The following is a 15,354-nucleotide window of genomic DNA, read 5'->3' as shown; positions in this document are numbered from 1 at the left end:
TTGCTTTGCTTCATTTTGTACTCCTGTTACTCCAGGTATCTCTTGACTTCCTACTTTTGCATTCCTATCCCCTATGATGAAAAGGACATCTTTTTTTTTTTTTGGTATGACTTATAGAAGGTCTTATAGGTCTTCATAGAACCATTCAACTTCAGTTTCTTTGGCATTAGTGGTTGGGGCATAGGCTTGGATTACTGTAATGTTGAATGGAAACATTTGTTTGCCTTGGAAACAAACCGAAGATCATTCTGTTGTTTTTGAGATTGCACCTAAGTACTGTATTTCATACTCTTTTGTTGACTGTGAGGGCCACTCCATTTCTTCTAAGGGATTCTTGCCCACAGCAGTAGATATAATGGTCATCTGAATTAAATATGTCCATTCCTATCATTTTAGTTCACTGATTCCTGTAATGTCAATGTTCACTCTTGCCATCTCCTGTTTGACCACATCCAATTTACCTTAATTCATGGACCTCACATTCCAGGTTCCTATGCAGTATTGTTCTTTACAGCATCCGACTTTACTTTCACCTCCAGACACATCCACAACTGGGTGTTGTTTCCACTTTGGCTCAGCCTCTTCATTCTTTCTGGAGCTATTTCTCTTCTCTTCCCCAGTAGCATATTGGATACCTACTGACCAGGGCAAGGGGGACGGGCTCATCTTTCAGTGTCCTATCTTTTTGCCTTTTCATACTGTTCATGGGGTTCTCATGGCAAGAATGCTGAAGTGGTTTGCCATTCCCTTCTCCAGTGAACCACATTTTGTCAGAACTCTCCACCATGACATGTCCTTCTTGGGTGGCCCTGCACAGCATGGCTCAGTTTCATTGAGTTAGACAAGGCTGTGATCCAAGTGATCATTTTGGTTAGTTTTCTGGGATTGTGGTTTTCATTCTATCTGCCCTCTGATGGATGAGGGTAAGAGGCTTGTGCAAGCTTCCTGATGGGAGGGATTGGCTGTGGGGAAAACTGGGTTTTTCTCTGGTGGGCAGGGCCATGCTCAGTAAATCTTGCATACAATTTTCTGCTAATAGGTGGGGCTGTGCTCCCTCTCTATAGTTTGACCTGAAGCAGCCCAGTCCTAGAGTCTGCAGTCTCTATAGTAGGGCTGTAGGCTTTATAGTAGGGCTAATGGTGATCTCCTCCAAGAAGACTTATGCCAACACGCCACGCCTCCCAGGACTGCTGCTGCCAGTTCCCTTGACCCCACGGCAAGCCACTGCTGACCCATTCCTCCACTGGAGACTCCTAAACATTCACAGGCAAGTCTTATTTAGTCTCTTGTGCAATCACCGCTCCTTTCCCCTGGATCCTGTTTTGCACAGGTTTTGTTTGTGCTGGTGACTGAGATGGTAAAGAATCTTCCTGCAATGCAGGAGACCCGGGTTTGATCCATGGATCAGGAAGATCCCCTGGAGAAGGGAATGGCAACCCACTCCAGTGTTCTTGCCTGGAGTATTCCATGGAGAGAGGAGCCTGGTGTGCTGCATTCCATGGGGTCACAAAGAGTCAGACACGACTGAGCAATTTGCACTTTAAAAACTTATATTTGGAAATGTATTTAAAATTATAGAAAACCATTGATAAGAGGGACTTCAGAAAGATAAACACTGAGTCACAGCCCCATTTGTACCCAGGTTAGTGGTAGGAAAAAAAAGAAGGAGGGTATCAGCAAATGCCACCTTTTTTGAAATAACTAGTCAATTCTTCATTGTTGTGTTACCCGAGGAGAAACCACGCATGTATCAGCTTTGAAGGATGCTCATTGTCTGTTGGTGTGCCGTTTGTGTCTCAGAAAAGCTGGTACAGGTGGAAGGAACTGGGTTGTTGGTATTTTTAACAGGTCCACATTGATGACAGAAGCTCTCGGGAATAAAGGGCACAGACCTCCTGAGCCGCTCTGTTTCACAACTCTGTGTTGAGGGTAGTCCAGGAGAGGTCTCTGAGGCCACCCTGGGTTCAGCTGCATCAGCAGCATCTGGAGCAACTCTCGTGTTTCATGTTCTTCTTTGTAGCTTTGCTGCCTTCTTGTGTTTATCTAGTTGACTAAAAGTAACAAAAAGCAGGATTATGGGGGCGGGACAGGATTATGCACAGAAACTATGAAAGACCAAGAAGGTTACTCTTCTCAGACTCCTTTACTTCTTCTTCCTGTCCTCCCTAACTTCTCAGTGTTGGGGTGCCCTCAAGACACTCTTCCATATTTGTATTTATTCCCTTGATGTCCTCATGCAGATTCATTACTTCAAATACCACGTGTACGCTGATGACTCTCAAGCTGTCTCCAGCTCAAACCTGACACCCAGCCCTCAGGTTTACGGATCAACTCATGACATCTCCCCGTAGCTTTCAGGTAGATGTCTCAGAACTCAGCATGTCTAAAACTTTACTCGCTGCTGTCTCACACCTGCTCCCCCCAGAATCTTCCCTGTATAGGTTGATGACAAGTTCCTCAGGTCCCACACTCTGACTTCTCTCTTTTGTACCCTACATCCAGCCCATCAGGAAATCCTACTGTCTTGACCTTCATGTCCAGATTCCAAAGTACTTTTCACACCCCTGCTACCATCATCTTGGTTTGAGCTGCCCTCATTTCTTACCTAGACTCCTGTTCTAGTTCTGAGTTGCTACCTTAATGGTCTCCTCAGTATAAATTAAATCATGATACTTCTCTGCTCAAAAACCTGCAGTGGCTCATCTCACTGAGTAAAAGCCAACACCATCATGATGGCTTTAGGGTCCTCTTGATCTGCCCTTCTCTTTCCTCTATGTCTTTATCCCTGGCATAACTGCCCCCTCCCACTCCAGCCTCCCGAGCTTCCTCAAGAAATCCCGGGCACATCCTTGCCTCGGGCTTTGTGCTATCTGATCCTGGTTGCCCAGGCACATTTCTGCAGACCTTCATGAGCCACCTCCCACACATCCTCCATGTCTTAGCCACACGTCACCTTCTCAAGAGTTAAAGTCCACGCATTCCGACCATTCTGCTTTAGAGTACCGCCGTCACTCCTGAACCTCCTTACCCTTACCTTCTTTTTATTTGTGTAGTATTTACTCCTTTCTAACATGCTCTATAATTTGCTCACTTTATTTACTGTTTGCCTCCATGGGGAAAGTGGTCCTTTGTTCTGTTCATTGATTTATTCCATGAGCCCAGAACAGGATCTGCCTCAATAAAGTACTGTAAGAAAAGAAAAACAGAAACCATCAGAGAGATGGAAGGATCATCAGTGTCAGCACAGCCGAGGGGCCCAACAAGATAGGAGTTGAAGACTCTCCACTGAGTGGTGATCTGGGGGCGGGGGGTGGGTGGAGGTGCTTCTTTTTTGCCAGGGTACCCATTGAAGGGATCTGCACTGTGTGCCTCTTGGGAAAGTGGTGGGCTGAGGAAGGCTTAATTTCTGTTTCTGGAAGGGCAGAAGTTCAGTCCTCTAGCACCTTAGGGGGCCTGTCACCAGCCACCTGGGGCGGCCTGTTTTCAGCAATGTGCACTGAAGCTGCCTCTGCAAAGCCAACCCCATCCTCCAAACACAGAGCTCAATGAAGAGTACCCGACTGCAGGGGCAGAGAGACTTGTATCTGCTGGTAACACTCTGGAAAGGTACACTGTACAAATTAATTAGTGAAAAATGCCAATTTTAAAATTATTTAAACAGCTACCTAAGAGGTTTATTTGTTAGGCTCATTAGTCCTTTTAATCAGAAGTCAGTCTTTCTCTTTCCTGTCATAGTAGCTTTTGATGAGAGAATATTAAAATCATTTGCAATTATAAGACCACTGGGACTTAGTCTATCCTAATCTTTAAGAAAGCTGTTGGCTTGAATTTGGTTGTTTTATTTTATTTATAAAATATGTATTTACTTTGAATACATATTATTACATGTAAGTTTATTCTCTGTTTACATCTTCCTTATGAAAAGCTGATTGTTACTTTGATAATTAACTTTTCTCATGATTTTAGGCTTTATCAGTAAATTTTTGCTGACTTGATTAAATAGCATACTTGTTACTGGTTATAATTATGATAGAATTGTTTTTATTATTTGGGATAAGCCATGATGTGTCATTCTGATAAAGGCCTGGCAGAAGGTCAAGGCTCTCCTCTGGGAGTGTCTTGTGGAGACAGGATTGTCTACTGGTTGGGTCAGAAAGCTCAGCTTATCATTCTTCTCATACTTTGTTTCCTTTGAACCAGGACATGGTTGTGATGACTCAGCAGAGAGGAGCTTGGAGTGGGTATTTGGGGGATTGTGTCCCTGACTGACCTGAGGTGTGGATGACAACATGCTGATTCTGGGGGCTGGGATAATAACTCAGTACTTTCCTTTCTTACAGTTGTTTCCTCTCTTTGCTCCTGGTGGCTGCTGTGGTTTGGAAGATCAAACAAAGTTGTTGGGCTTCCAGACGTAGAGAGGTAAGCCTCAGTGAATAAAGATTAATGAATCCCTATAGGAACTTTTTCCTTCACATTTCCTTTAAGCATGTCAGTTTTAGCTGTGTAGTGATAGAGAGTAATATATGGTCAGTAGACTTCAATTAGTGCTATATAAGCTATGTTAATTCTGCACCACATGGTTTTAACTTTCTAAAAAGCTTTTAGGATTGTATTGACTCAGTTTTACCCTTTCTACCAGAACCTGATTCCTTAACTCAGGCTGGAGATCTGAAGGCTTAGTAAAGCCCAGCTTTTACAGGAGCCTTTCATGAGAATGAGAGTAAAATCAGCCATTTAAGCATCTCAAAAATTTCTCATTATTCAAGGAAAGATAAATGTGTATCTGATTAAGTGTTTGCTTGAGTTTTATTTTTTAGTGTTGATTTATTTCCAGAGCTCCATTCCAAAAGTAATATTAATCAGTCAAACAAATATTTATAATTGGCAAGTCAAATAAATAAACTTGATTAAAAATTACAACACAAAACTGTTTATTGAAACTTTCATATCTGTTATTACTCTGCCTTTTAGTCATCATGTCTGTTGCATCATTGCTAAATAGAAGTGCACTAATATCTGGATTTTGTGCTCTTTGATCTTCTATATATACTCATGCTTTTTTCTATCTAAAAATTGATCTATAGAAAGATTTAGAGAACAGAAATATCTAGACTCAAAATACCCAAGCACTCAGCACTGTTCATGACATGAACAGTGGGGCTGTGACACCTTTTCTGACTCATGTAAAGGTGATTTTTTCTTCATAGAGGTAATGTTGCATCCTCTTTATGATCATTTAAAAAATTCAGTGGATAACATATTCAGAGGTTTTTTTAATAGCTCTATTACTAAAGACATTTTAAAATCTGAACAAATTATGCAACATTCTGAAAAAAATAAGTTATCCAAACGTGTAATAAGAAGTAAGAAACCACATAAACTAGTACGAGGGAAGGAATCAAAAACTTATTTTGAGAGAGTCAAATTATTACTCTCTCCAGAAAGGCTGTTAGACCCAGGCAGTTTTAATTTGAGATGAGCTTATGGAGATAATAATAGTCTATTCCTCCTTGGATGTTTATGAGAATTAATTATTTCCAAAAAAATAAATGTTTCCAGGGTAAAGGAAAAGGTGGAAAACTTAAAAGAATCCTGATTCATTTTATGCATAGAAACCTTGAAACCAAAACTTGAGAAAGGTAGCACCAAAAGGTAAAGACCAGTTGCATAATGACTATAATGTGCAGCTATCTAGTTTATCATGTAGTAAAGGGATCATTTCATACCAGGGAACCTACTAGGATATGTTATATCCGTGGGTGTTTAAAAAAAAAACCCTAAATTTTCAGTAGTGGCCAAGTAATCATTTAATCATTTATTAATATCAGCACTCATGCTAGTTTAAAAACAAAACTCTTAGTAAACTCAAAAATAATACCTCCTCAAAACTTTGAGGAATAACCAGATAACCAACATCACTCATGATAAAAAAATACTCAAGGTTGTACCCAATAAAATCCAGACAAGTTAGTCATGTTAAGAACTGACAGAAAAAAGAAAAAAAAAAAAAAAAGAACTGACATTTGAGCATTTCTAAATTGTAGAATTTCTAAGAGGTTTTATATTAAGTAATTTAATCCTTACAACAACCTATAAAATAGTTACTGATACTACTCCTGTTTCACAAATGAAGGAACCAAGGCTCAGAGAGGCAAAATAACTCACCCATCATCACACAGTTACTTAAAGACACCAAACTAGGTTTTAAGCTTAAGACTTCTGTCTTCAGAGGCCATGTTTCTTCTAACCATCATGTAGTCCCGATCGATAGTCACTTAGTTTTGTTCTGGATGTTCTAGACTCTGCACTAAGAGAAAGAGAAATAAGTTTTGTTCCTTTTGGAAAGGGGACAAAATTATTGTTTTCAGATAAGATTATTGAAACATCATAGAAACATGTATAAAAATAAAGTTTGTAAAAATAAATGAATAATGTAGAAGACAAACCATCAGCTAGAAACTATTTGCAACATACATGAAAGAAAATGAGGTGAACACCTTGTGGAAAACAGGTTTCCCCCCCAAAAAAAATGCCAGTTACACAGTTGATCAACCAGTAAACTAAGCTTTTACCTTTGTGATTTAAAATTTCTCTGTTACTGTGAACCTGTGCATTCAGAATATATTTCATCTTTTCTAAAATATCATTCATGATTTAGCCCTCTCAGAACTGTAGCAGAATGATTTGATATTATTTATAACAACAAAAATAATAGCATCTAATACTGCATAAGTCATTGCTATATACCAGGCCCTGTTTTAAAGGACCTTTACTCACATTATCTCCTGCACTTGTCATAAAGGAACTAAACTGGGAACTGGAAGCAGGGTAGGCACTCTGTCTCACTGTGACTCCACACTTAGCACAAAATCTAGAGGAGGATTATTGCTGTATGTATTTGCTGAGTAAATGGACTAATAGCTTTGTGAGATGTAGGCATATGATTATTGATATTTAACAAAATGTTTAATGTTAAAAATACCCTTCTAAAACAGAACAATCTGTTTCTAAAACAGAAATGCCATTCTAAAACATAGCGGTGATCTATCCAGCCCAAGATTCTGTCTCTAAAATGGTTTCAAGGAAGTAGTTAAGTAAGACCTCATTGTCTTCCACAGCATGACCTCAGAGCTTCAGTGACATGCCCAAATCTCTGATATCCCGAATGATATTTAATTGACTACACACCATAAGCTAGTCACTGTGCTAGTTAAAACATCTCATTTAATCCTACTGATACTTTTACGGGATTAAAACCCCATTTCAAAGAGGAGGGGACTGAGGCCCAGAAACTTTAAATAACTTTTTAACATCATACAGCTGGAAAGAGTTGGAGCAGGTGTTCATATCCAAGCCTACCTGAATCCAGAGCCCTTACTTGTCCCTCTGCTCTGCAAAAATTCATGTTTTTTATGTGTTTAGTTTATACCACCTCTCTGAAGAAAGCACTCTTTCGGTTCCTAGATACTGTGTAACAAAGGATAGTTTTTGTTGCTGTGTAAGTATTTGGTCTAAGTTTCAGCAGGAAAAAAGAAAGCCTGGCTTTAATCTAGTAATAAAAATATGAGGAAATAGAATAATTTACGTACTTAATAAGCAGGCATCATAGCATTATATCCATCAGTACATTAATATGTATCTCTAACAGATAAGGACTTTTTCTTTACTGTAACAACAATATTGTCATCATAGTCAACAAAATTGAAAAGGTAATACTTGGACCATGTCCAGTTTTCCCCAGCTGTCTCAGAAATATTGTTTTGGAATTGATTTGTTTGAATCAAGGAAGGTGAACTATTTTTAATATGTAGTATTCTCTGATAAAATCCCCTCAGTACTCTTTGCATTAATGGTTGCTGTATTACTCATCAGCAACTTCTTCGAGAGATGCAGCAGATGGCCAGTCGTCCCTTTGCCTCTGTAAACGTTGCTTTGGAAACAGATGAAGAGCCTCCTGATCTTATTGGGGGGAGTATAAAGGTGAGATTATATTTCAAAAGTCCCTGTAACTTAACTTATCAAACCTCATTCTTCTCAGTCTGAGGAACCAGAGAGGGCAAGAGCCTCATTCTGTTACCTCTTACTTTGTCCCCTCTGTTTGTTCTTAGCAATAAGTCAGCACACTGAAAATGTCAGGTATTCTTTTGCTTTTATTTTCCAATCTTTGTTTCATGTTGTTAAGCAGTCTTATATTCAGAGAATTTTAAAATTTAAAAACTTGTCTGATATTCTTTTAAGTTTTATGCAGCATAATACTTGAAAACTTAAAAATAGCTGAATTGAATCATTGTCCTTTGTAAGTATTTAGGGAATTTTTTTTAAGGGGGAAAAGTCATAATTGACTATGAATTCTGTGGAAAATAAAGAATTCTAATACCTCCACCACTATGAAGAAAATAATAAGACTTTCTCTTTTAACAAAATGATGAAATAGTTCAGATACCCTTAGGAAACAATTATATGTCTGTGGAGATATATACACAGACATATATATGTATGTATGTATGTATGTGTGTATGTATGTGTGTGTGTGTGTGTGTGTGTGTGTGTGTGTGCGTTCATGTATGTCCTAACATACTTACTGAAGCATTACTGACCTTACAGGAAGTATGTGAGATTTCCAGGGATCGTTCTCCTTTTCCTCCTCCAGAAAAGAATAAACCATGAACCCATACCACAACCGTGCATGGTCTAAAGTGGTTCTAGATTGGTAAGATACCATGTCTCTCAACTGAAGTAGATGTGGATCGTGACTAAGAAAAACAGACCCAATTCAGCTATGTAGGAGTCCCACAAATCAAGACCACAGAATCAACAGTCACCAAGGACGAAAGAGAAAAGCCATGAGTAAGAGTCAGCAGAAACAACAGAATTGACATTGAATGAATATGATACAGCTCTTATGAAATGTTTAAAGAAATGAAAGTAAATATTAGGAAGCCATAAGAGTCAAGAATGGCCAAGCAGACCTGAAAAAGAACCAAATGGAACTGTTAGAGAAATGGAAAATACAGTAGTTGAAATTTTTTAAAGACTCAGATTACATGTTAAACAACACATCAGAGACAAGTGAGGAAAGAGCTTTTGAACTGGAAGATGACTCTGAAGAAACTACACAGAATGTAGAACAAAGAGACAAGAAGATGGAAAAATATGACAGATAATAAGAATATAGAAGATAGAATGAGAAAATCTAACATATATATTATTACAGTCCCAGAACAAATGAATGGAGAAGGCAATGGCACCCCACTCCAGTACTCTTGCCTGGAAAATCCCATGGACGGAGAAGCCTGGTGGGCTGCAGTCCATGGGCTCACAAAGAGTCAGACACGACTGAATGACTTCAGTTTCACTTTTCGCTTTCATGCATTGGAGAAGGAAATGGCAACCTACTCCAGTGTTCTTGCCTGGAGAATCCCAGGGATGGGGGAGCCTGGTGGGCTGCCGTCTATGGGGTCGCACAGAGTCGGACACGACTGAAGCGACTTAGCAGCAGCAGCAGCAGCAGAACAAATGAATGGAGGAGAGGCAGTTTTCAAAGAGCTGAGAATTTTCCAGAACTGATGGGAGACATAATTATTCAGATTCTCACAAAATGTATTATAAGCAAGAGTAAGGAAAGAAAGCAGAGGAAAGGCAGGAGAGAAAGAAAACTACAGTTGGATTTATCGTAGTGAAACTGTGGAACTCCAAAGATGAAGAGAACATCTTAAAATCAGCCAGGACAGAAAAAGATCAGTACAATGTGGAGAAGTTGGAACCCTTGTGTACTGTTAGTGGGGATGAAATTGATGTGGGAAACAGTATTTCTCTTCCTCAAAAAAGCAAAAATAGAATTATGTATGATCTAGCAATCCCATTTCTCATTATATACCCTAAAGAATTGAAAGCAGGGTCTTGACAATGTATTTGTACACCATGTGCATAGCAGCTTTATTCATAGTAGCTAAAAGTTGGAATGAACCCAGGTGTTCATTTACATATGAATGGATAAACAGAATATGGTATATACATACAATGGAGGTTCACTCAGCCTTAAAAAGGAAAGAAACTCTGACCCATGCTACATATATGAACATAGGAAAGACATTATGCTAAGTGAAAGAAGCCAGTCACAAAAAGACAAACACTGTATGATTTCACTTATGTGAAGTACCTTGAGTAGTCAAATTCCTAGAAAACAGAATGATGGTTGCCAAGGTCTGGGGAGAGGAAGGAAGGGGGAGTTGCAATTTGATGGGTATAAAATTTTAGTTTTCCAACATGGCGTTTGGGAAATAGATGATGGTGATGGTTGCACCATATAACACTACTAAAATGTATACCTAAATAATAGTTTAAGATAGGGACCTCCCTGGTGGTCCAGTGGCTGAGACTCCGTGTTCCCAAACAGCGGGCCAGGGTTCCATCCCTTGTCAGGGAACGATAGTAGTCCCTCATACTGCAACTAAGAATGTGCTTGGTGCAACTAAGAGTTCAATTGGCACAACTAAAAGATCCCGTGTGCTGCAACAAAGACCAAAGATCTTGCTTGCTGCAACTAAGACCTGATGCAGCCAAAGAAAGTGCTTTAAAAAAAAAATGGTTAAGATAATTTTTATGTGTATTTTCAGTTCAGTTCAGTTGCTCAGTCGTGTCCAACTCTTTGCGACCCCATGGACTGCAGCACACCAGTCTTCCCTGTCCATCACCAACTCCCAGAACTTGCCCAAACTCATGTCCATCGAGTTGGTGGTGCCATCCAACCATTTCATCCTCTGTCGAACCCTTCTCCTCCTGCCTTCAATCTTTGCCAGCATCAGGGTCTTTTCCAATGAGTCAGTTCTTCACATCAGGTGGCCAAAGTATTGGAGCTTTAGCTTCAGCATCAGTCCTTCCAATGAATATTCAGGACTGATTTCCTTTAGGATTGACTGGTTTGATCTCCTTGCAGTCCAAACATCCAGAAAAATATCTACTTCTGCTCTATTGACTACACCAAAGCCTTTGACTGTGTGGATCACAACAAACTGTGGAAAATACTTAGAGAGATGGGAACACTGGACCACCTGACCTGCCTTCTAAGAAATCTATATGCAGGTCAAGTAGCAACAATTAGAACTGGACATGGAACAATAGACTGGTTCCAAATCGGGAAAGGAGTATATCAAGGCTCTATATTGTCACCCTGCTTATTTAACTTCTATGCAGAGTACATCATGCAAAATGCCAGGCTGGATGAAGCACAAGCTGGAATCAAGATTGCCAGAAGAAGTATCAATAACCTCAGGTATGCAGATGACACCACCCCTAATGGCAGAAAGTGAAGAACTAAAGAGCCTCTTGATGAAGGTGAAAGAGGAGAGTGAAAAAGTTGGCTTAAAACTCAGCATTTAGAAAACTAAGATCATGGCATCCGGTCCCATCAATGGCAAATAGATGGGGAAACAGTGGAAACAGTGAGAGGCTTTATATTTTGGGGCTCCAAAATCACTGCAGATGGTGACTGCAGCCATGAAATTTTCTCCTTGGAAGAAAAGCCATGACCAACCTAGACAGCATGTTAAAAAGCAGAGTTGTTATGTTGCCGACAAAGGCCCATCTAGTCAAAGCTATGGTTTTTCCAGTAGTTATGTATGGATGTGAGAGTTGGACTATAAAGAAAGCTGAGCGCTGAAGAATTAATGCTTTTGAACTGTGGTGTTGGAGAAGACTCTTGAGAGTCCCTTGGACAGCAAGCATATCAAACCAGTCAATTCTGAAAGAAATCAGTCCTCAATATTCATTGGAAGGACTGATGCTGAAGCTGAAGTGCCAATACTTTGACCACGTGATGCAAAGAACTGACTCATTTGAAGAGACCCTGATGGTGGGAAGGGTTGAAGGCAGGAGGAGAAGGGGATGACAAAGGATGGGATGGTTGGATGGCATCACCGACTCAATGGACGTGAGTTTGAGTAAGCTCTGGCAGTTGATGATAAACAAGGAAACCTGGTATTCTGCAGTCCGTGGGGTCGCAAAGAGTCAGACACAACTGAGCAACTGAACTGAACTCTGCATATAAGTTAAATAAGCAGGATGACAATATAGAGCCTTGATGTACTCCTTTCCCGATTTGGAACCAGACTGTTGTTCCATGTCCAGTTCTAACTGTTGCTTCTTGACCTGCATACAGATTTCTCAGGAGGCAGGTAAGATGGTCTGGTATGCCCGTCTCTTTAAGAATTTTCCAGTTTGTTGTTATCCACACAGTCAAAGGCTTTGGTGTATTCAGTAAAGCAGAAGTAGAAGTTTTTCTGGAATTCTGTTGCTTTTCTGATGATTCAAAGGATGTTGGCAATTTGATCTCTGGTTCCTCTGCCCTTTCTAAATCCAGCTTGAACATCTGGAAGTTCACAGTTCACGTACTGTTGAAGCCTGGCTTGAAGAATTTTGAGCATTATTTTGCTAGCATGTGAGATGAGTGCAATCTCACTCATCTTATGCCTCAGAGGCCAGACAGAATGAAAACCACAATCACAGAAAACTAATCTAACTGATCACATGGCCCACAGCCTTGTCTAACTCAATGAAACTATGAGCCATGCCATGTTCGGACACCCAAGACAGATGAGTCATGGTGGAGAGTTCTGACAAAATGTAGTCCACTGGAGAAGGGAATGGCAAACCACTTCAGTATTCTTGCCTTGAGAACCCCATGAACAGTATGAAAAGGCAAAAAGATTTGACACTGAAAGATGAACTCCCAGGTTGATAGGTGCCCAATATGCTATTGGAGAAGAGTAGAGAAATAACTCCAGAAAGAAGGAAGAGACGGAGCCAAAGAGAGACACCCTCTTCCAACAACATGAGAAGAGTCTACACATGGACATCATCAGATGGTCAATACCGAAATCAGATTGATTATATTCTTTGCAGCCAAAGATGGAGAAGCTCTATGCAGTCAGCAAAACAAGACTGGGAGCCGAGACTGTAGCTCAGATCATGAACTCCTTATTGCAAAATTCAGACTTAAACTGAAGAAAGTAGTGAAAACCACTAGACCATCCAGGCATGACCTAAATCAAATACCTTATGACTATATAGTGGAAGTGACAAATAGATTCAAGGAATTAGATCTGATAGACAGAGTGCCTGAAGAACTATGGACGGAGGTTTGTGACATTGTACAGGAGGCAGTGATCAAGACCATCCCCAAGAAAAAGAAATGCAAAAAGGCAAAATGGTTGTCTGAGGAGGCCTTAAAAATAGCTGAGAAAAGAAGAGAAGCTAAAGGCAAAGGAGAAAAAGATATACCCATTTGAATGCAGAGTTCCAAAGAATAGCAAGGAGAGATAAGAAAGCCTTCCTCAGTGATCAGTGCAAAATAGAGGAAAGCAATAGAATGGGAAAGACTAGAGATCTCTTCAAGAAAATTAGAGATATCAAGGGAACATTTCATACAAAGATGGGTACAATAAAGGACAGAAATGGTATGGACGTAACGAACAGAGAAGATATTAAGAAGAAGTGGCAAGAATACACAGAAGAACTATACAAAAAAGATCTTCACGACCCAGATAATCACGATGGTGTGATCACTCACCTAGAGCCAGACACCCTGGAATGCGAAGTCAAGTGGGCCTTAGGAAGCATCACTATGAACAGAGCTATTTGAGGTCGTGGAATTCCAGTTGAGCTATTTCAGATTCTTAAAGATGATGCTGTGAAAGTGCTGCACTCAATATGCCAGCAAATTTGGAAAACTCAGCAGTGGCCACAGGACTGGAAAAGGTCAGTTTTCATTCCAATCCCAAAGAAAGGCAATGCCAAAGAATGTTCAAACTACCACACAACTGCACTCATCTCACACGCTAGCAAAGTAATGTGTATTTTACCACATTAAAAAATAACTGGGGGGGGAAGTTTACTAGAAAGGAGTGACAGAGTGACAGCTGACTTCTCAGAAGCTACAAGTATTAAAAGAGAAAAACTGCCAACCTCAAATAGTGTACCCAGTACCTACCTTTCAAGAACAAGGATAAAATAAAGATGCCTTCAGACTGCAGGGAAAACTGAGTACTTGGCCACCAACAGACCTGTATGAAAGAAATATATAAAGGATGTGATAGAAAGGAGGAAAATTACCCCAGGAGGGTGGAATAAGAAGCAGTAGTGAGTGAATCAGCTGATAAACCAGTATAAATCTAAGAAAATGTCCTGATAAAATAGTGATAATTTGTGGGATTAAGAAGTGTAGACAAGCCTTAGTAACACCTCATGTCACACTCAGCAGCCTGCAGCACAGCCAGTAAAACACTGTCTAGAATTTCTTGTCAAGACCCCACACACTCACCTTCTGGCCGTTCGTGCTGTGTATTCTTTGTCATCCCTCTTCATCACCAACATCTTTTAATAGTGGGCAGCTGTCTCAGACTCAGTCTTTGGGCCTCTCCTCACATCTTTTACATCTGCACCTTTGGTTATTGCCTTAGTCTGTTCAGTCTGTTAACAAATATCAGAGACTGGGTAGCTTACAAACAATAGAAATTAATTTCTCACAGATCTGGAGCATGGGAAATCCAAGATCAAGGTACTGGCAGATGAGCGTCTGATGAAGGCTTGCTTTCTGGTTCGTAGATGGCACCTTCTAGCTGTAATTTTTTTTTTGCCATACCGCGCAACTTGCACAGAATGTCAGTTCCCCGACCAGGGATTGAACCTGAGCCCTCAGCAGTGAAAACACAGAGTCCTAACCACTGAACCTTCAGGGAATTCCCTCTAGCTGTAGTTTTATGTGGTAGAGGGGTGAAGAAGTTCTCAGGGTCTCTTTTCTGAGGGCACCAATCCCATTCATGGGGGCTGTGCCCTCATGACCTGATCATCTCGCAAAGGCCCCGCTTCCAAATATTAACATTAGGTGTTAAAATTCAACGTGAATTTTGGGAGTACACGAATATTCAGACAATAGCAATCTTTTTATCCATTGTGGGTGTAAACACCCTGAGCTCGCCACCTAAACTCCCCTGTGAGTGTCCAACTCATATATCAGGTTGCTGCCTCAGTATTCCCACTTGGATGTCTTAATAAGCATCTGAACAAACTTAACATATTCAAAACAAGAGATTGTTCCCCACACCTGCTCCTCTGGCATAACTTCCCCAACTCAGTACGTTGTAGTTGCTCAGGCCAAAGTCATCTTTGACTTGTCCTTGCTTTCATCCTCACTAGACAGCCCATCTATCAGCAAGTCTTCTTTACTTTATCTTCAAAAATATGTCCTGACGACTGTGCCACCACTTCCACCACTGTTAGCTATCACCTTGATCTAGGCCACTGTCATCTCCCACCTGGGTCATAAGTGGTTTCACCACTTGAGCCATTTCACTTATC

The 15,354-nt window shown here is 40.4% G+C and overlaps 1 protein-coding gene across 2 annotated transcripts in view; it reads left to right on the top strand.

The window, feature by feature from the left end:
- Positions 1-15,354, top strand: part of ATRN (attractin) — a 174,077-nt gene that overhangs the window by 147,477 nt on the left and 11,246 nt on the right. For both annotated transcript variants that reach the window (XM_081558874.1, XM_081558873.1), the window contains exons 26-27: positions 4,341-4,419; positions 7,873-7,980. In XM_081558874.1, coding sequence (XP_081415000.1) covers positions 4,341-4,419; positions 7,873-7,980 — 187 coding nt within the window. The remainder of the gene's footprint in view (positions 1-4,340; positions 4,420-7,872; positions 7,981-15,354) is intronic.

The sequence above is a fragment of the Giraffa tippelskirchi genome, chromosome 13 (assembly GCF_054371585.1).
Source record: "Giraffa tippelskirchi isolate mGirTip1 chromosome 13, T2T-mGirTip1v1.2.pri, whole genome shotgun sequence".
In the NCBI taxonomy this organism is placed as follows: domain Eukaryota; kingdom Metazoa; phylum Chordata; class Mammalia; order Artiodactyla; family Giraffidae; genus Giraffa; species Giraffa tippelskirchi.
The sequence above is the reverse complement of the archived record's forward strand: the minus strand, read 5'-3'. Positions and strand labels throughout refer to the sequence as shown.